The sequence below is a fragment of the Cyrtonyx montezumae genome, unplaced genomic scaffold (genome assembly GCF_038088225.1).
Source record: "Cyrtonyx montezumae isolate F1298 unplaced genomic scaffold, pur_monq_1.0 scaffold_10, whole genome shotgun sequence".
Taxonomy (NCBI): Eukaryota; Metazoa; Chordata; class Aves; order Galliformes; family Odontophoridae; genus Cyrtonyx; species Cyrtonyx montezumae.
Window position 1 is genome coordinate 23111680 of NW_027071826.1, and position 22240 is coordinate 23133919.

Genomic DNA, 22240 nt, shown 5'->3' on the forward strand with positions numbered 1-22240 from the left:
TAAGACAGCAAATGTTAGACATTATTTGACTGCTTGTCCAGTAGTTTTGTCAAAATTATTCATTCTTTATCCAGGAGAGGTGTTTACGAGTTGTATAACGAAATATCCACGTTGGTCTGAATTTTATTAGGAGAAAAGATGAAGATTCTTCATGCTCTCTGTGGGAAACTTCTGACTTTGGTCTCCACTCGAGATTTCATTGAGGACTCTGTTGATGTACTACGACAGGCAAAACAGGAGTTCAGAGAATTAAAGGCAGAACAGCATCGCAAAGAACGGGAGGCAGCAGCAGCAAGGTAGAGCTAGGATGCAGGAACCTGAATGCTGTTGATATGAATTAGACTAATTCCTCAGTTGCAAGAGGCATGTGAGAAACACTGCGTTTATGTTTTAGACTGGGATAATGAGACACAAGAGAGCAGTGAATGTTTGTTGTGCTTTCGAAGTAACTGTTATTTTTAGATGATGTTGTCGGTGAAGTAAAAACATTGCGGCTAGAGCAGACTAGATTAATTGCATTTGATTTTCTATGTTCTTACTACTGTTAGGATACGTAAGAGGAAGGAAGAAAGGTTGAAAGAACAAGAGCTAAAAATGAAAGAGAAACAAGAAAAGCTGAAGGAAGAGGAGCAAAGAAATCCTGCTGTAGAAGTATCTGTTGGGTATGATATGTGGTATTATTAGTGTTATTTTTTTCCTACCTATTATTGTAGAATTACTTCGGAAGCGATTTTATTTTAATTTTATTGTACAGCTTTACCTGTTGGCAAGAGAAACTTGAAAAATTAGTTTGTATTTTTTACGTTACTTCTCTTACTGATTTCAGTACTATGAATATTTGTCTTAAGAGATCACTGTAGTTTGTTTTTAATTTGAGGAATTGTGTTGATCTGAACTAAATAATACTAACCTTGCATAACAGTTTATGAATCAAAATTAATACTGTATTTAAAAAGTGTTATGCTATTGCAGATGGTTTCCATAAAACCAAGATTTTTGTTCTGTTAAATTTGTATGATTTCAAGTGGTAAGATTCATGCAAATGCAACTGCATGTGATTCTGGGAAGGGGGGGAACTGCAACAAAAATTCCAGGGAAGTGTACATGCAAAACTGTATCTTTACCTGCTTGAAGAAGGTAGTTAAATAAATCTGCTTGTAAGAGATGAGCATGGGCTGAAGTCAGATTTGTGCTATGTTTCTGAAGCTGTAATTGTGGGGTTAAGGGGATGGAGATTAATAAATGCTATACCCTAGTGGCTGCACATAATTTTCTAAGTTTTTAATTATGTTCCCTGTGCGAGGGGAAAAATGAATATTCTATAAAGTGCTATATGAGGGTACATACCTACATGTATTGTCTTTACTCATGAAAAATAGTTCAGCTTAGTGGGACTATATTAGGGTATCTTCAGTCAGCATCTGATGACTGTAACATTCTTTCATTTAAAGAGTGAATACCAAGGAGCTGTTTTTAGTCTTCAAATGTGAGATTTTGCAGTTCCAACTCAGTGAGTGACTTCAGGTGTTCTGTTAATGTTAAATACTGTTTATCTTAAACATGCAATATTGTATTGTTCTTTGTTCTCATTCAATTCAGCTTCTAATATATGGTTGGTCAGCTAGTCACTTTTTTTTATTATTTTATCATAGCAAGGAGGAGGAACGGGAAGACCTTGATACTAGTACAGAGAGCAAGGAAAATGAGCGTAAAGATCCAGAAGTAGACACAGTGACAGAAGATGAGGAAGAGCTGGGACCAAACAAAAAAGGAAGAAGAGGTAATGCTCTGACGTGTGTTTATGTGAATGTATGCACATCATGTATAAGGACTTGCATGCAACTGGGAAGTTCTTACTCATAGTAAACGTGTTAAAAATACAAATCTATGCACATTTATAAAGAAAAGAACTAGATCATAAGCAAAATGTGTTTAGCTGGCCTGATATAAATCTGTCATCTGCTTGTTCTTCGGTTTCTTCTGTCTTCCATGCATTCCACAAACAAAACAAAGTTGTTGCCTGACATACAGCTACAGTTACAAGTAACTACCTCGATGACCTTGTGAGAATCTAATCTAACAGGGCATTATGTTGTTTTAATTGTTTTTGTTAGGAGTCTGTGAAAACAACAGATGTTTCAGAAGAAAATGTTACATTTATTCTTATTAGCTAAAGAACGACTTTATGGGCGTTACTATCACCCTTCCTTTTCTTTTTAGGAAGGAGAGGACAAAATGGATATAAAGAATTTACGAGACAAGAAGAGTCTTCTGAAAAGAGTGAACCTCTTACTGCTGAAGATGAAGAAGCTTTAAAACAGGAGCAACAGAAGAAAGAGAAGGAGCTATTAGAAAAGATACAGAATGCAACAGCCTGCACAAATATTACTCCCTTAGGACGTGACCGTTTGTACCGCCGTTACTGGATTTTCCCCTCAGTTCCTGGACTGTTTATAGAAGAGGACTATTCTGGTCTCACAGAAGACATGTTATTGCCTCGGACCTCTTCCTTTCAGAACAGTGTACAGTCTTGCACAAATGAACCTCAGGTATTCAGTAAAACTGGAGAGTCTTTGAAATCTTCTGAATCTACCTCCAATGTTGACCAAGATTCACACACCAGTGTTGTAGAGGTGCCAAGGCCAGTATATAAACCGAACCGTTGGTGCTTTTACAGTTCTCGGGAACAACTGGACCAACTTCTAGAGGCTCTCAATTCCCGAGGACACAGGGAGAGTGCCTTAAAAGAAACTCTTTTACAAGAGAAAAATAGAATATATGAACAACTAAGCAGTTTTCCTGTGGAAAAATTCCATATTCCAGGTAAAGGAGGGGTTCCTGGTCTTAACTTGCTTGCACAGTTGTAATTGCTATATAATATTCTAGAAACTAAGTTGTACTTGATTTTAATTAATTCCCAAGAGTCAGGAATTGTTCTTCAGTACTGTTTTGGTATATGGAAAACATGGTTGTATTATTTCTTATTTTTTGCTAATGGATAATTGATTTTGTGGTGTTCTGTGCTAAAGAGGCGACTTCTGTTTTTTGTCTGCTTAGTAACTTAAACATTGGGAAAAGACTAATTTAGGGTAGGTTATTATTTGCTGAAAGTCATAGTATTGATCAACTGACATCCTCATTTCCAGTATAGTGAAAGGAGAGATGAGATATGACACTGGAGATGGAAACTTCACAAAAGGAGGCAATTATTTCTGGTTGGTTTTTTGAGTAGGTAGGACACACTATTTCACGTTTTGATAATGCATGAAGTTATTCAGAAGCCTTTGCTGGCCAGAGCACTATGAACAAGGGAAAGATAACATATTTCAGAGTCATACCAGAGACCTTGGGAAGAATGAAAGAGTAGTGTTAGCTATTAGGTGGCTTAACATCAGTGCTGCGGTGGGATGGTGGGGTTTTTTTGGTGTGGTTTTTTTTTTTGTGTGTGTGTTTTTGTTTTGTTCTCTCTCCTTTGGCAAATGCTTGCTACAGGAGGAGGAAGCGTATGCAAAACAGTATTGTTTTTATGGGTTTTGAAGTGTAGAAGTGTGCACTTGAGTGTTTTTCCTGTACTTCTTCAACAACAGTTTTAAGGCTTTTTTTTATAGAATGCTTCTAACTTTTTGCATATTCCTGTTTGGTTTTACAGTTATCTTGTTAAAAGGTACTGTAACGTGTTCTCTTAGTTTCTGTGACTTGATAGTCACACGGCTATGTTTTGAATGTGGTGATAAAGATCCATGCACAAAATAGAAATGAATTCTGCTTATCCAGCAGAGTAAGGATCATACAGATAGAAGGAATACTGGAAGTGTGACTTTCTTTTCCCCCTTTGGGTTGTTATTGAGAAAGTGCTTTCTGAAGCGGTGGATAACTTAAAAGTCATTCTTTTGTCTTTGGCAAGAATTTCTCATCCTGTGTGTTGGGATGCACAGATGCTGGTCTTTAGATCTTCACTTACAAGAATTCTGTTTGGAGTGAGTGTGGAATTGTTGGTATCGACAGCTGTGGCTGTAGGAAGAGTTTTGCTCGTGTGTTGAGTTTGTCATGCCTTGTGCTGCCTTTGCTCCCTCCACTGCCAAGTACTTGAAGGGGCTAACTCTCCTAACAAAAAGCTATTTGGTGTTATTGCAGACAAACCTCAAAGTGACATTAGACCTCCTCCAGTACGGGGAAGGATGCAGAATGCCCATGATGCATCCCAAATATCTGCAGAAAAGCAACTTGAAATGAGACTCAGAGACTTTCTTTTGGACATTGAAGACAGGATCTACCAAGGAACATTGGGAGCTATTAAGGTATTTGTGAACTGTAGAGCACCTTGGAGCACAGTGGTGCCATCAAGTCTGTAACTTCAATGAGAATTCTTGCATGCTGTGGGTTTTACTAACAGCGTAATTTAATTAAGTGTAGGCAGTAATTGTCACTAAAAGTTTGCGGCCTTTGATTCTTTGGGAATATAATATCTGTATGTTTGCTTCAGGTTACAGACAGGCAGTCTTGGAGAGCAGCCTTAGAACATGGGCGATATGAATTTCTAAATGATGAGAATAAAGAAAATGGTATAATTAAAACTGTGAATGAAGAATCTGAAGAAATGGAGACTGATGATCAAGATAAGTTTATTGTAAAAGACCGGTAAGAACTAGAATTTAAACAACACTTCTGTTTGAGCTTTCTACAGTACTCCAGTTTTTCATGTTCAAACTTTTTACTCTTCGTTTCTATAACTGGGTATTTTTCAACAGATAGTTGTAGAACACGTTAAGACCTCAAGTCTTATATCTGCATTGCTTTATATCATGTAAATAATGCTGTCCTATTGCTAACCAGGTGTCTTTGTTTTATTTTGACAACTTCTACCATTCAGATAATGAATTCATTTCAATATCACTTCAAATACAGAGGAAAAACTATTCTGCCAATATATTATTTTTTTTTCCAGAGTAAGAACTCTACTCTTTGTGGAGTGTTTAAAATGGACAGTGGTAGTGTAGTAATTAATGGTCAGCTGAACTGTACAATGTACCTCTTTATGAGGCACAGAAAGAGCCACGATTGCATGCAACAGGCCGTGGTCTGAATTGGCCTTTAGCACTGCAGCAAAACAGTGATATCATCTTGTAACTTTTAATAATGCTAACCCTTTTGTAGAACAAACTGCAACCTCAAGTCATAGTGTTGCAACTACATAATGTTTTTTTTCTGAACAATCTTCTGAGAAAGGTTAGAGACTTTCACTAAATTGATGTTTGTTGTATATCAGACCATGGGGGCTCGGAATATTCTGTGAATATTTATAAATGTTTAATTCTCAGAAGTTGTATACTTTGCAGAAATGAAGATTACGTTTAATTTACATCCTTTTAAGGTTTATATTAAGCAAGTGCTGAAATATTGCAATGAAATAAACTTCTGGCAATGAATCTTACTGTAGTGTTTGCTTGTGCATTTTGCAGTGAAATTTTCATTTTATGAAGACCATATTTCTGGACAGACTTGTAAATCCTGAATTGGATGTTGGAATTCAATTAAGATTCTTTAAGATTTTTCCTGTTCTAATGCAGCATATTGAAATAATATTTTGTTATAAGACTCTCCTTTGAGTCTGAGTTCTCCAGTTGTGTAGAGAGTAGATAGGGTCATCCCCATTATGTTGATGGCATGTTTTACAGATGCATGCTTTCTAAGAAACACAATGTGGAAATATTTCACTGTTTTAATTTATCAAGAAGCTAAAATTTGTCTGTCACCAGTTAACCTTGGCACTTGTTTCATTCACTGATTCTCAATTCAACAGTAGAAGCTTGTTGCTTTGTTTTTGGCACTTGATACCAATTCCATCAAAATTTCTGAATTGCTGTTACTGTAATATTAAGTCTCCCATATTCAAGCAGAGTATGGGATTCTGGAATCACGTGACAGATTCCTTTTGATGCTGAGCTTTTTATCCACCCGGAGCAAGTGACATCTCATTAAGACCGTGGGGGTTTGACTAGTGAAATGCTAATAAGTATGCAGCTTTTTTTTTCTGCTTGCTTTCAGGCTCTCTTAAGTATGTGTGACTGCAAAATATAATGAATAGCTTTTAAGTGTGAATTCAGAAGAGGGACAACCAAAAGCACTGTACATCCATCAGAATAAAGCACAATATAGACAGTCTTTATTAGCTGGTTGTTTTTTTTTTTTTTTTTTTGTTGTTTGGTTGTGTTGTGTGTTTTTTTTTTTTGTTTTTTAATAAACCTCATGTAGAAATTGGGTTTTATTTTCATTAGTGTAAGTTGGCCTCGTACACTATAATTATGCTTGAGGCTGGGGAAGATTAACTGCACTTTGAAATGATAGCTTAGTCTTTGGTCAAAAAAGGCTGTTTGTTGGAAACATGACTTTATTCTTGGTTGAGAATTTTTATTTATTACTGAAGACATTAAAAATAAAAACAGCAAAACTCAACATCCACAGCACTTCCCTTTCAAGGCATTGTGTTCTGTTGTATTCAACACAGTTACTGAAGCTGCATTCTTGGGTGCTGTGTAAAAATCCTGAGGGGAAGATATACACTTGAAATGAAATACGACCTTAATTTTGATTTCATCTTTGTCATTGAAATTAAGTTTGTTTGTTCACACTAAACTTACAAAGAGATACATTTCTAATCTTTTCATTACACTTAGTGTCTTTTGCTATGAATGTTGAGCATTTTGATTTTCATTTGTAATTGCTGTGGAATGTTTTTTTCTAAAATGAAAAAATAAGAAACTGTACTCTATAGAAATCCCTAATAAATTAGCTGATAAAATCCTCTGGAAATCTTACTGATTTGTTACAAGATTTGGCATCTGCATTTCTTGAAATTTAGTTATTTTTGTTGCATAAGGATGATTTATCTTAATTAGCTAAACCAATTAGCAAACCAGAGGACTGGGTTGGCTAATCACAACTGAGCAGTAGCTATTCATGTCCTTCTTCTGTGCACATAAATTAAGTTAAAAAATGAAATATCTTGTGGATACAGATGTAAGCAACTGTTTGCAATGCTGGGTTGAAAGTATGTTAAAATGTGTTCAATTCATTATTATTTTAGGCTCATTGGATTGAAAACTGAAGCTCCAAGCGCTGCATCAACAAGTACAAGTACTCCTCAGCCAGTTAATAATGTGGTCCACTGCTTGGCCTCTGCTCTGCTCCAGATAGAACAAGGAATTGAGCGCAGGTTTCTCAAAGCACCTCTTGGTAAGCTTTCAGGATTGGAACTGTATGTCTCCAGTTTGGTGTAAGGTGTTTCATCTTTGTTCTTTTCCCCAGTGGATCCTTCTGAAACAGATGGTCATGTGAAAGATGCAAATAACTACCTTAGTGCTATTTGCCGTTGTATAAATTTGCAAGTGCTTTAGGTTACATACCCATATAACTGAAAAAGTTGCAGAAAAGTAGGAACAAAATACACTTATTGGTTGACTTGAGTTCCTCCAGCGTGTTGTAGTTGTGAGAGACAGATGATTGTGAAGTATGTACAGTGTTTGTGTTTTTTACTGTTTGGAGTCCTTACCTGGGTCCTTTTGCAGTCCAGGACTGGAGATTTGCTTGAATATTTGTGTCCTTCCTGAGGCAGTCATCCCAACAAGCCTCCCATCCTGTTGTCACACTGAGGAGCTGTGCTTTGTGCCCCAGCTGGACTAGTTTAATTCTTACATCTTTAGGACTGTAGCAGGGTTACCAGTGTAACAGAGGTTTTGCTGCAGCAGTTCAAGATGTTCATGCACCAGAATGTCTATTTTTACTAGATATCGGTACCCCATGGCACAGTTGATCTAAACTGACCTAAAACTGTTTCTGTGTCTCTGCTGCCCCTGCATGGAGCTTCATGTGTTACTATCAGTTGCTGCTGAAGGCGAGTTTGAGCTGGACTTAATGCCAGAGAATCTGACACGGACAGCATTTCTTTCCTCAAACTTGTTTTCAGTGTGATTATATATAGAAAAGGAAAATGAAGCACATGATTGAGATTAAAGAGCATAGTAGTAGCTTAAACCTCAGCTGACTGAATACTTGGTTAAGTGTTTGGACAACTCAGTGCATCCTGACTTTCCAAGCCCAACATGACGTAATTTGTCTTGAATGGGCTTGATGCAGTTAATTACAGCACATGTAGAGTTTGTCACTTACTCTGCACGTGCAGGTTGTAAATTTGTTGTGCTGTGTAGGGCTCCATTTCCAAACTGCCTCTGAGGAGACTGTTAGGACAACAGTGTTTTAGTGATAGCCACAAATACACTTCAGACTACACTGAAGGGAAAAAATGCCTTTTAGCAGATTAGATTGATCATCTTGATTTGAGTCAAGAAGCGTTTAGATGAGGTGCTAAAGGATTTAATTTAGTAGTTGGGTAGAGATAGTGATAGGAGGATGGTTGGACTAGATGATCTTATAGGTCCTTTCCAACCTTATGAACTTATGAACTTATGAACTTATGAGTCCTAAGGACTTACAGGCAACAGTGTCCCTGCTAAAGACTTCCTCATTCATTGTGCCTTATACTGTGTGACAGAAAAGGTATACAGGGAAAGCAGACTTAGGAGATTTAAGACGTGTAGATCTGTTTGTTTATACTGCCATACTGCTTGGGGATTTACTCTCCTTTGAGGTAACTGTAGTGCATAAGATAATGTACATAGTGCAGGAAGGAATCCCAGTTTTTATTCTGGCTTATCACCATAACCCTTATATGTCAGGTTTCCTTGTTTTACCTTTGTGTGAAGCATCTCATATTTTTTGATTGTGTAATGGCCTGCTCCAAATAGGAGATGGGTGTAAATGGAAGCAAATTCTTAGTTCTTTCCTTAGAGATCACTTTGAGCAGCTCTGTAGTAAAGAAGACCTGAAGCACACACTGTTTCCTAATAGGTTTTGACATTTAGGCAGCTCTGTGAAAGGTGCTGTGAAATGAGAGCTTTTGGACATGGCCAGAAGGTGAAACTGCAGAGGGTCGAGGAAAACAGGGCTAGAGATGCAAGTGTAGGCACTTCAGAAGATGAGGCATCAATTCTGGATGCTTCCTGAAATACTGAAAGGTTATGTTCAGATGTGTTCACGAAAATGGAAAGTACACCAAAACTTGCAGATTCTAACATTCTGCCATTCTAACATTCTACGTGTAACAGGCAAAGGAAAGTTCACTGATTAGAAAATAGGTTAGGAGCATTATTAAAATGTTCTAGTAAAAGTGGATACAAATTCTTAATCAGATTTATTTTGAAAAAATTGTGATACTTTCTTTCTGTGTCCTGGCTAGGAAGTAGCCAAGAGTATTCTGAGGACAGAAATTAATTTTCAGTTTACAACCACCAGGTTTTTGTAGCTTTTTTTGTTTGTTACCTGCTCCCACACAGGTCAGTGTCCACACGCTCATTTTTTTTCTAGTGGATCTTTTTTAATAATTGTTCCAACTTTACCTGGACAAAATGCCTGAAAGTCTGTTTCTAATATTAAACTTGGCAAAGCCATCTTTCTAGGCTGATTTAACTATCACTGAAGTAAAAGCATGGCAAGGCAAGCAAGTGCCATGAGTTCTGTTTTGGTAGCAGGGCAGGGGAGCACTTCTGGTTAAAGGATTACCATTGCTTTTCTGCAGACTCGCTTTGTCTTTGTTATCTCAGTTGTTGTCTTTGCTGTGTCATTTCTTTCCCTCTCTGGCCCCTCACCCCTTTACATGTTGTGCTCTGCTCACATTAGGAATTGGAGCCATACCTTAGATTTTAGTTTGCACTCTATTTACAGCTTACACTGAAGACAGCACAGTGAAATTCACTGCAGTCACCATCAAGTTTATCCTGGTGGCCTCCAGGGTGCAGGCCAGACAAAGGGACCCAGCGGAGCAATAAAAGGACCAGCTGCTCCTCTTTGGTCTGTTTTTGTTCTCAGTCTCTATCAGGCAGCCGAGAGCCTTGCTGGTGATTCTGATAAGTTTAGAATTGAGATGCATGCCAAATATTCAAGTTGAAGAGCGAGAAAAGACTGACACAGAAGATAGCAATGCAAAAGCACATCTAGAAACCCCAGGAGCAGCACCCTCTGCCTAGCAGAAATGCTAGATGTCTGCTCATCTTCTGTGGTTTGGTGATAAAACTTAACAGTTCATTACTTGAATTGTAATGTATGCACTTCTTGATTTCTGAATCACCATTCATAATTCTTTTGTTATGAAAACACTGATATTTTTTTCTTTAGTCCAGTCCTAGGTAGTGTTTGGGGAGAATTAAAACAAAGAACAAACAAACAATAAAACGGGAGAGAATGGGGAGGGTTGCATTGCACACTTCTGAAAAAGTATGCATTAAAAATGTAATAAAAGCCATTTCTTTATTTACCCTGAAATGAAAGCTGTTTGATGAGCTCTGAAATGTTATTTCTAAAAAAAAAAAAAAAAAAAAAAAAAGTTTGAGGGAAGAAATACTACCTTTTTTCCTGTGGATTTTGCTGCTTTTTCTTAGTATGAGTTTCTTTTCCTTATATTTCAAAATACTTTACTGAAAAGATATCTCATTTCTGTGACAGAGATGTGAAAATTGAGATTTAAAATTAAGTGATTTGGTCACCCTGGCACACAGTGAGGCTATTGAGAGGAAAAACCTCTGCTTTCTGCACTAGTGCCAGACTACAGACATGAAGCATCTTTCATGTACAATACAAATTTCCGTACATTTCTAGTTCATGGAAGCACCTTTCTGACTGATACTGGGAACAATTTGTCTTTCTTGATTTGTGTTTTCTTGCTTCTTATTGTTCATCTCTGTTCCCTTCTTTTCTAGACTTTATTTTTAATTTCCTCTACTTCCAAAGTTGTTTCCTTTTGTTTATAATTGTCCTCTGCATAACTGTATCAGACTTCTCCTAGCAGTGAACTGGGAGAGGATTTTTATATATGCACATTTACTCTAGTGTTTTCATTACTTTCCTGCAGAGTTTCGTGAGCAGAGTCAGAGAAGATGAAAGTAAGCTTTGTTGTTGGCTTTTTTTTTTTCTTCTGATGAAATATTCTTATTCATTCTTCAGACAAGACAGTCAAAAAAAGTTATCTTGCATTTGGACCAGATGGGACTTACTGTGGCCCTTCTTGGAAGAGTAACTTCATTTAATTCTAAAGAATATGCCTTCACACAAGTACCTTGTCTGTCCAAATGAAATGACCAAGTTAAGCTAGTTTTCTTGGTCTTTGCCAACTGTGGCCGTGAAACAACCATATTTTTGAGATGTTAGAAGGCTCATAGCAGCATAAACCAGATAAGTTCTCTGCTGAGAGAGAAACTCTTGGGCAGTAAGATGTTTTTATAGCCATTCTTCCCAGAGGTGGATGCAAAGATAAGGTGGGATAGATGTAAGAAGCTTTCAGTTTCTTTTGCTCATAGTGGGAGGCAAAGTGAATCCTGAGTTATGCAATTGCTCTCTGCACATTATTCTCTTACCCTGCCTGTTTTCTTCTATATGTGTATGTGGTAACCGTTGTTCTATTTACATTTTTAGGTTATGCAAGTATGAGTAATATGAATTAATATTAAAAGCGAAGTCCACCACACGTTAAAAAAAAAAAGAAAAGTATTTGAAATAACTGTATGAATTTAATGTTAGGTAAAGCAGAAGATAATAAAAGGAGCCACAGGGGTTATAAAAAGAGGAAGAAAGTGGAAGACAAGACTAGTCAGAGAGATGGTAAATTTTAAACGTTTACTTGTGATACTAAGAACTAGCAAACTGAATATTTTTCAGTTTTCTTTTCCCATTCTTTTAATTGTGTAGCCAGTTCCTTATACTGAAGGGCTTACCATATAAATACTGAAGAATAAACAGTATTGCAAGTAATTCAAGTACACATCAAAGATTTAAAAAATAAAATTCTGCACCCAGAGATAAGGAACTGTATTTTCTTCTTATTGTGTTTGCATAATCCTTCCCCCTCCCCCCCATTTTTAAAACCTCTTCATATTTTTCCTTTTTTTTTTTTTAATTTCTTTTGGAAACCTTGCAGCATTGTGTCACTGCATATCCTTTCTAAAAAATACTGAGATTGGAAACCCTTCCCTGAACTCAATTAGCTGTTGATAGATGAATGCATAGATCTGTCAAACAACTTCATTTGCATTGTAGCAAGGCTTGGATGGCTTAGCTTGTAGAGAGGTGTCCCACTGAGCAATGAAGAGCTGCTCTGACACAAAGAGAGAGGCCATTTCTCCCTCTGAGTTAACCATATAAATAAGAAAGACGATAAATGGGAAAAAAAAAGTGTTACTCATATTTTATGAGTTGGGAACTGAAGTAGTGGGTGCCGTTTGGCATGTTCCTTTCAGTGCCAGAGCAAGTTTAAACAGGCAGTGGTCAGTAGCTGCTCTCTGCATTGCAACTGCAGTTCTGCGGCGCACGTATTTGTTGTGTTGTGTGATGAGCTCTATTGATGAACCAGTCCAGGCTAAAAATAGCTGCCAATAAAAAAGTAATAATGTTCAAGCTGCCAGTGTCAGCAAAAGAAATGCTTGCCAGAATATACATACATTGAAGAAGAATTGTGTTTGCCAGAATCATGCTGTGGCAGAACTGAGAACTGAACTGGGTTTCAGATTCTAGTCTGGTGTCCTGACAAGCTGTTTTAATGTTCTTACTGAATTTTAAATAATACATTGAGAGCTATACTGCAGTACTGTGAAGTGGAGCTTACCTACTATGTGTAGTTGGAATGAACTTGAGAAAGGGAAGCCTTAAGGACAGAGTGGGAATACTGAGAAATTTGTATTTGTATTTCAGAAGTGACTGAATTTTATTTATGAAGCTGTTCTGCCTGTTTATCCTCTGCCTTTGCTCATTGTTTCTCTTGTGCTGCTTGCTGCTAATGCAAATATATGCAAGATTAGGCAAATCCTGGCAGACAGTAGATGAGAAGGCAGAAAGACCTTGCCAGGGGAGTAATTAGTCTCATTTTTGTTCTTTCATGTTATCTGTTATTAGATGTTTTTTTTCTTCCCGTTTCTGAGGAGAAATCATTGGCAGACTGCTAGATTGCAAGCCATTCCTGTGCCCACTGTGACTAGTAGAGCAGGCAAGGTAGCTTTTTTTTTTTTACTTAAGTGCATAGTTAATGAGCTGGAGATCATAGAGTAATAACTGCAACATCACTTTTAGAAGGGACTTCTTTAGAAATTTCTATAATTAAAAGTGCTGCTTTTTTTCTTCTTGCTTTAGAACACAAGAAATAGCCTTTAACACTCAAATTTTTTTTCTACATAGCAGCAGCAATGCAGAGTGTAGTTCATACTTTCTCATTATTTTAGCTCCTCAAACAGACCGTTTGCTTCTGCAATTCTCAGCTGCTCATTCCTGTTCAGTACCATTCCTAAAACTGTTTTGTGGGACCACTTCAGTGGCCTGGATTGAAAACCACTTTGTAAAAAGTCGCATGATTTCTCACCCCTCATTTACGCTCCTCATTTATTTCTAACCTAAGGAAGATCCCAGATATGTCACAGGGCAGCCTTGGTGGCTTAGTTGGTATTTTGTGTTTTTGTTCTTGTCCAGTAAAGTCTCTGTTCAATGCTAAGCAGTTTCTTTAAATGAAAACGTTCGGGGGATTTGGCATGTCGTCCCATATACTTTAAGTTGCATCAAATTATTCAGTTTCCAGGTTGACGTCTAAATAAAGATCTGCTTTATGCCCTGTGTAAGTGGAAGTTTGCAGTTAAGTTGGTATTGAAAGGCGAAATCCTAGAGTTTTGGCAGCTGGGAACTGAGAAGGAAATGCTTCAGTTCTGTAAAGATAAGACAGAGGTGGTTCTGTTGTCACAATTTACTACTCCAATATACCAAGCCTTGCTTCATAGTCCACAACAACCTGAACGTTTGAAAGAGAAGCTTGATCCCGTGCTTTGTTTTTTTCTCTTCTTCTCTAATGGAAGATGCCAGTGATGGTGGAAGATCATATAAAACAGTTTTGGATCGCTGGAGAGAGTCACTTCTTTCTTCTACCAGCTTGTCTCAAGTCTTCCTTCATCTGTCTACGCTGGATCGAAGTGTCATCTGGTCAAAGTCCATCCTCAACGCTCGCTGTAAAGTATGTCGAAAGAAAGGTGATGCAGAAAGCATGGTGCTATGTGATGGCTGTGATCGAGGCTACCATATCTACTGTATCAGGCCCAAGCTTAAGGTATCTGAGGAAAAAGTGCTTTCTTTTCATGTGAAATTGGCATAGTTCTTATAGCTAATGGTGTCTTTACTAATTCTTTCTTCTATTTCTAGATAATTCCTGAAGGAGACTGGTTTTGCCCAGAGTGCCGACCAAAGCAGCGCTCCCGACGCCTTTCCTCCAGACAGAGACCATCTGTGGAAAGCGATGAAGAGATGGCTGAGCGAATAGATGGGGAGGAAGAGGCAAGCTACGATGAAATGAGGCAAAGCGAGGAAGAGGACTATGAAGAGGAACATGAAGAGGAAGATGAATCTCAAGAGGAGGAAGAGATGAGGTAAACGGCATCTGTCAGAGTGATTTCCTACTGGGATACTGTCTTGTCTGTTAGGTGAAGCAATTTTTCAAATAATCATGTCTTGAAAATCCAATGCTGAGTGGGAAAGGAAGCTAGTTGCCAGTTTGGCTCTTACTGATGGGGTTTAAAAAGCAAAATAAAAAATGCTAGCTCCAATGGACTTAGAGTTGCTTTTCTGTGTTAAAATTCACCTTTGGGTGTGTAGGTGAGGGATGGCTGAGTTACTGTATGACTGCTGTTTGAATGTGTGGTGGAGAGAGTTTCAAATAGTAAAGATTTTCGGGATAGAATTTTGAATGTTTTAGTCCAATTTGGGTTTTAGTGGGCATCATGCACACAGTGTTAAAGTAAGTATTAAAACATGGAAGAAAAGTATCCAAGAAAATGTCACGTTGAGAGGACTGTTTTTTTTGTTCTTAAATTAAAAAAAAAAAGCCTGAATAATTTGATGTGATAATTTCTGTCATGTGATATGTTGTACCGTAGGGATGTGAAAGCTCAAGAAAACTCTTGATATGAGAGTACTTTTTGTCTTTTCAGTACAGTCATTTCATTTGTCCAAAACAGAACCCATATTGAGGTTTTGTTTCAGTCAATTCAAATAGCATCTTCTTGAGAATTAGATTTTGGCTCTCAGATCTTTCTGTTCTCCTTTAATGGCTGGAGAGGCTTGAATATTAGTTATGAACTCTGACTAGAGCTCAACCTGTATTTTCAGCTTTTTAGTTCTGTGGTTTATTTCTTAGCTAATACTGCTCAAAACTCTTAGTAGTCGCAGTTGCTGTTAGAAATGAGCAGTCAATTTAAGAAAGCAGTAGGTGGTGTCCAAGTAATGCATTCATGTTGTACCAACTGCAAGGGTGATCAGACTTCTGATGGCTTGTTTAAAGCACGTGTTGCACACAGTATTTAATGAAAGGAATTCAGAGCAGTGTTTAAAAGACTGGTAGTGGGGTGACTGCATCAGTGAAAGCCTGTAGCCTGCCAGCCTTGAGTTGTTGGGTTTTTTTTAAATGGCTGAGTTAGAAAACTGAGAAAAAAGAGAACGATGGAATCTTGGGATAAATATAATTGCTTTTTATTTTTTTGGTAGCCCTTCAAAGCACGGAAGACCGCAGGTCAAGTTTCCATTGAAAATGAGGGCAGCCAAACTCAACAACCCTTTTTCAAGTCGGAACATCCAACGTCAAGCAAGATATGCTTCTCGGAGTCAGCAAAATACACCTAAGCAAGCAGTATCTTCATCTAGAGTGACCAGAAGGGGGTTAAGAAAGGTAAAATCGGCCCCTCCATCAGTGGCAAAACCTACTTTAAGACTTAGCAGCCGGACCACTCGTCAGAGCCAAAGTTCATTACAAGCAGATGTATTTGTGGAGTTACTCAGTCCTCGAAGACGGCGAAGAGGAAGAAAGAATGCTGATAACACACTGGAAGATAGTCCTTCTGATTCTCTTGGATTTAGAATTGTTGATACCACAGACTCAAATGAGCGGGTTAGAAAATATCCAGTTGCTGCTCCAAAGCTTTCCCTTCCTGTTAGTGAACCCAAGAGAAGAGGAAGGAAGCGACAATCCACAGGTTAGAGAAATGTCTTGGTCCAGAATGAAAACAGAGTTCACTTGATAGCAAAGAAAACTGGTAGTGAGAAATATGGTGGTTGAAAGCATTTTTAAAACTGTCTGGTAATTTGAAGAACGAATACATAAATAAATTACTAAGGAGATGCTCATGTTTTCTGTATACTAAGCTTCAAACCTGACAGTTGTATGCACTCCTGAAACCACGCAAATGTGTACTTAGAGTTTGCGTGCTTTTATTAAATAATGGCAGGTGTGGGTGAGGTAGTGACTTCAGGAATATACAGATATGAGAAAAAGGTGCTACAAGACAGATGTCATCTTTCTGGTACAGGACCAACAGTGTCCTTGCTTGTTAAGCTAGTACCACATATTTGATTGCATAAAAGTGCTTGAAAAGCTGCAATACCTTTTACACACAAAAATGACTTAGTGTAAGACTGAGGAGTGTAAAACAGCTTGCACTCCAGTCGGGCTGCCTTGTGTTCTGTGCCATTTATGTCCTTCACCATTGGGAGTTTCTGGGCTTATCCTGTGTAACTACCCTGATGACTACTCTTGGAAACAAAACCACGCTGAATAGAGTTTTTGTGAAAGTAAGTTATGAACAGGTGGCTTATTCTGTTTTTCCCTCTAATAAGGCTTTTTGACAAGCATTTAACAAATCGTTTTAAAATTGAAATCAGTGGAAAAAGTCCTTTCAAAATTAAAACTATCAAGAATTGAGAAGGAACCCAGGAAAGTCCTGGTAAAAAAAAAAAAAATTCAGGAAAAAGAGACATTTAGTGGTTAATAACAAGACTGTAACCTACTTAATTCTTGAAGCCAAACTGCAAAAGTTGTGCCCTCAAACTGTTAATGGTGGTGGTTTCAATACCCAGGGTCTCCCAAAGTAGAGCTGTTAGCTTTATTACAAGCAGTTAAACAAGAAACTGCTGTTGAACACTTGAGTAGAAACATTTTTTTCTAAGTATAGCAGTAACACAGAATGAAAATAAAACATATGCTGTTGTGCTAGACAGAAGTCTAAGGCTTAGATTCTCCTTCCTTAAATTACTTTCCAGGATTTTGTAACTTAAACGTGGATTATATATTTTCTCTTCTAGTGTAACTTAGCTGTTCTTGGGATCTGCCTCTGCTCAAAGTGAGTTGGGTGTAAGATGAGGCAGCAAAGCAGGAGAAATCTGTACGTCTTACCCTCATCCCCTGTGACACAGGGACCGAGAACTCTGGTAGTGCATCTTCTCAGCTGCCAAATCATCTTCCTTTTTATTTTTCTTTTACAACAAGATAGCGTTGTTTCACTTTCTTTTGATTTTTTTACTTGTCACACTTTTACACTCTTATGTTCATCTGGTGGAGTGTGTTTGTTTCTGCAGAATCGTCTCCTCAGACCTCATTGAACAGGAGAAGTTCGGGACGTCAGGGAGGAGTCCATGAACTCTCAGCATTTGAACAACTTGTTGTGGAACTGGTACGACATGATGACAGCTGGCCTTTTATGAAACTGGTTTCCAAAATCCAGGTAAGTAATAGAGCTGTAGAAGTCATTAGAACATTTGAGGATCTTATTGGCTGTCAGTAAAACGTGGACTTCATAGCATTGCCCAAGCAGGGGGACAGTGGAATTTGGGAAAGCACTCATGCTTCAGCTCAAATAACTGGTGCAAAAGATTTTTGGAAGGACATTGTGCAATTTTTTATCCTTGATTTCAAGAGTTTAAAATGCAGAATGCTTTGACTTGAAAAAACAAAAACAGAGCAGTGCACTGCTATAGGTAAGCTTATGGTTATTCATTAATCAATTGAATTTATGCTCAATTTGTGCAAAGATATTTTCAGAACAGGCCTGCAATAAAATAACAAGGTAGGAACAGCTTCGTTCTGACATTAATTATAATGCAGTAAAAAGGTAATTTCTTAGCTGAGTTCTTAATTTAACTTCCTTCTGCTTTAGACTTGACAGTAGAGTAGAAACAAACCTCTAAAGCAGCATTTACTTATGGTATCTTGTTGAAAGTTCCCAGAGCACGTCTGCTTTTCTGCAGATTGCACTGGCTTGTCAGTTGCTTGTCACTGCTGGATCTATTCAACTGTAACAAAGTGCCAGTCCTCTTCAGCCTCTCTGGAGCAACTCTGTGCTGACAGCAGCCATAGTCATCTTGCAGGAGCTAGTGCTCAGTGTTTGTTGTAACTAACAGCAGTAACTGGTAAAATGAAGAATTGAAACTTGAGTTGCGGACGCTGGGAGCAGGAAGACTTAACGGATCTGGACAAAAAGAATGATCTATGAATGTGAATGAAAGATGCAGGAGCAAAGGAGAGGAACTTTGAATGAATTCCAGACAAGTGTTTGATTGCTGGAGTAGTGGAATTGCATTGGGAAGAGTAAGACTGGTATATGCAAGGAAACTTTTTAAGGATGAGGGATGAAGATACTGTTGTTGTTCCCCCACCCCCTGTGTTTTGTGGGTAAAACAGAGGCACTCTAAACTCAGTGCTTGTGTGGAATTCAGAATGATCAGTATATTTGTGGGTTAAGCAGCCCATTTTGTCCTTCAGCGTTTATCACACAGTTGCTGTTCTGAGTGGCTCTGTATCTCTTGTACATGCACACTGCATTCTGCTTGATACTGAAAGGTTCACTACTATCTTTTCAACATAACTAAATGGAATTTCAAGGAACACTGCAAAAAGGTGAACTGTGGTGGAGCAAAAATGCCCTTATTAAATATTAAAAGCTCCCTAATCGTGAATATGTTACAGGAAAATGAAAGTTTTAGAATCTTGGAAATCATTTTTGCTCTCAACCAATCGGGGTAGCATTAATATTGTGCTGTTTATCTAGTCATGCAATTTTGTATCTTACAGTTGTTTGCAAGGTATTGAGAATTAGATTTATTTGATGAATTACTGGCTAATGTTTGTTGTGATTGAAAACAATATCTGCAAACCAATTTAAGATCAGGAAAGGGAGGTGGTTCCTTGGACTCCTGTTTGTTCAAAACCAAGATGCTTTCTGCTAATGCATGATTTACTTTTTTCTTTCTTTCAATGTAAGTAGAATTTAAGCTTCCATTTGTTTTGTAGGAACAACATTCTTTTTTTTTTTAAGGTACCAGATTATTACGATATCATCAAAAAACCTATTGCCTTAAATATAATTCGTGAAAAGGTGAATAAATGTGAATACAAGCTGGCATGTAAGTATCATGTGGTGAAGGAGGTAATGAATCCTGTTCTCTCTGCAAAATTAATTCTCATTCTAAAATGTTGTGTCAGGACTTGAAGCTGAAATTGTTCAGGTTTTTTGAATGAACATTAACTGATCTGTATTCAACAAATGTTATTAAAAAGACATCTTTAACTACCAAAGAGCATGATGTGCAGATGGGTAAGAAATTATCTGCTGAGATACTGCAGGTACTTTCTGAAGCTTTTGATGTCAGTGTGTGACACCAATGAAGTATTTGGAAAAGCTTCAGTTGATATGCCCGATTTGCAATCTTTCTCTTGATTATCAGGGCATTTTAAGATTGTGGCACTTCACTAATACGTGGTACATACTTGATGCATGTGTAAAGGTATCTTTGTGTTGGGGGCTCTTTACTCGTTCAGTGGTGTCATACTCCTTGATCATAGTGCTCTCTGATGGTGTGAAACTTGCTAAGCTCATTTATTTACTCTTTTATTTACTAGCGGAGTTCATTGAAGACATTGAGCTGATGTTTTCAAACTGCTTTGAATACAACCCTCGTAATACAAGTGAAGCAAAAGCTGGAACTAGACTTCAGGCTTTCTTCCACATTCAGGCTCAAAAGCTGGGACTTCCTATCACATCTGGTAATGTGGACCATGCCGCTCCTGTAGCTAAGAAGTCACGAATCTAACCTCTGCCTTCCAAAGGATTTTTTGAGGGAATCTGCTATGTTCATGAAATGAAAATGTTAGATCATGCAGTCATCATACCTGTATAAAGCAATAACAACTGTTCAACCACCTTGAAGCGTGGCCTGCACTATATTCTCAATGTAATATTAAGCACTCAGGAGAACGTAGGAAAGATTACCTTTGCTACAGTTTTATTCAGTGTCTAATAATTTTGATAGCTGTACTGGATACAGTACTGGTTTACAGAGGTTTTGTACATTTTTAATACATTCATGTGTCCAAATATCTTCTAGAAATCCTTTGTTTTGTTTTTTTTCCTGCGCCAAATGATCTTGTTTCATCCCCTAGATATTGTAAGAGCTGTGGTATTGAGGGCTTTATCAACTCAGATAAAAATCTGCTGTAGCACAGTTGAAGAAACTGTGGATGTTTAAAACTTCATTTGAGCATATCTTCTCAACACTACACATGAATGAGTACAATGAGCATATCTTATAAGTACTGTACCAGTGCTGGCTGGAGGTATTCAGTCCAAGTTTATTAAGTAGATATTTATTTAGCATTCAAAGTAATTTGTGAATTTGTTTTGTATTTATAAAATTTGTACTGGGGATTTAAAAACAAAACAACAAAAAAAAAAAGGAGTTCCAGAACTTTAAGTTTTTGCCTGTGTTTTGTTTATCCCCTCTAACTTCTTGTTGATCAATCAATAAATACCTTCTCTTCTCCCTGGCAGTTCTTCTAGCAATGAGTAAATTTACAGGACTGTATTATAAGTTTCTATGTACAACTTTCAAAGTGTACAAATAAAATGACACAATTTTTCAAAGTATTTTGAGTTTCTGACGCTTATTTTTTGTGGCGTATTGCACTTCCACCAGTGATTTACTGGGACGTGTTGCTGGAGAGAACACAAAATAATTTGATTTTGGCATGAGGATGCTATTGAGCATTTTCAGCAGATGCAGCCACTGTGATCCCTGGTCTCTGTGCGCTGCAGATACTCATCTGTGTGTAGGAAATGCAAGAAGAGTGTATATAAGCCGTGTGGTTCCCTAATTAGGATCTTTGTTCTAATGGTGTAGAAAGGTGTTAAAAGATCAATACCAGAGGACAGTAAGGATACTTTTAACAGAATTTTGACTTCAGATCCATACCTCCATATCTGAAGAAAACTGCATGGAGCACAGATTAGGGGGTGAGAGTGCAGACACTGGCAAAAACTGAAAGATGAGGTTTGCTGCAGCAGCTTCTCTGCATGTGTTTGTTCTGTGTCTTGTAGCAATGAGACCTGTACATGTAGACAACTACTTGCTACGCAGTTGTGGGTTTTCTCTGCCTGTAGGTACTTACTTTGCCTTAGACATGGCAGCAGCTGGCATTTTCTTGAGTCTGGCGTGTGGATGGTGATAAGGGACTGATCAATTTGAAGGGCTTTGTTGTTTCTTTGGTTGAAGTATGCGGGTAGTACATTTTAAAATGCCTGTTAGTGCTTCAGAGTTCATACATGAGCTGCTTCTCTTGCTACTGGATCAAAGAAGCATTTCCTGTGTTTCAGACTTTACTGTCCCAAAGTGCTGAACACAGTAAGGAACTGAGAGCAGCAGACTTGTCTGCAGGCTGGGTGATTTTTACTGTATCTCCCTGCATCTAACTAGTCCCAGGAGGATGCAGTAGTGTTGACCAGCAGGTTGCACAAACAGTTGTGTGAGTTCTTGTCTGCATGAATAGTGCCCATTGACTTGAATGTGAATACTTTGGGGGGCACAGGGAGCTGGACACAGACACACGGCTGTGACAGATGCAGTTTAAATTCTCACTGTCCTGAACCTATTCTCAGCTGTTCATTCCTCTCGGTCCTTCTCCAGGGCTGTTTCCTTCAGTAGTTTCCCCTTAGCACCACAACTAGAATTTTGAGTTTGTGCAGTGAATAGAAGCATAACTTCAGTTTATGTCTGAGTTGTTTGTGTGCTTTTGTCAAAGTTAGCAATTGTACATTAAGTTTGCAAACCGAAAGCCTTTGCTAAACTTGCTGACAGTGAAACAGGGAAGAGTTCCCACTTCTCTGAGCAGCTGTGCTTAAAACATTTGAACGTGCTGTGCGTGCAGTGCAGACCTGACTGTCTGTGGTGTGGTGCTGCTCGTGGAGTTACTTAGCTTGTCTTGTGGCTGCTGTGTGCTCAGGCGCACAAGAAAAGCGGGTATGGTTCACCCCTGTCACATCTCTCTCAGTGGACTGCCTTGCGTTGG

At 38.1% G+C, this 22240-nt stretch overlaps 1 protein-coding gene across 4 annotated transcripts in view; it reads left to right on the plus strand.

Moving 5' to 3' along the window:
• The window catches only part of BAZ1A (bromodomain adjacent to zinc finger domain 1A), a 51950-nt gene extending 31136 nt beyond the window's left edge, over window positions 1–20814 (plus strand). For all 4 annotated transcript variants that reach the window (XM_065752866.1, XM_065752883.1, XM_065752873.1 and 1 more), the window contains 13 exons: window positions 131–296; window positions 549–662; window positions 1653–1780; window positions 2221–2823; window positions 4135–4298; window positions 4484–4638; window positions 7085–7233; window positions 13938–14185; window positions 14278–14501; window positions 15616–16100; window positions 17479–17624; window positions 19215–19302; window positions 19799–20814. In XM_065752866.1, coding sequence (XP_065608938.1) covers window positions 131–296; window positions 549–662; window positions 1653–1780; window positions 2221–2823; window positions 4135–4298; window positions 4484–4638; window positions 7085–7233; window positions 13938–14185; window positions 14278–14501; window positions 15616–16100; window positions 17479–17624; window positions 19215–19302; window positions 19799–19989 — 2861 coding nt within the window. In that variant the 3' untranslated portion in view covers window positions 19990–20814. The remainder of the gene's footprint in view (window positions 1–130; window positions 297–548; window positions 663–1652; window positions 1781–2220; window positions 2824–4134; window positions 4299–4483; window positions 4639–7084; window positions 7234–13937; window positions 14186–14277; window positions 14502–15615; window positions 16101–17478; window positions 17625–19214; window positions 19303–19798) is intronic.
• The last annotated feature ends 1426 nt before the right edge of the window (window positions 20815–22240 follow it).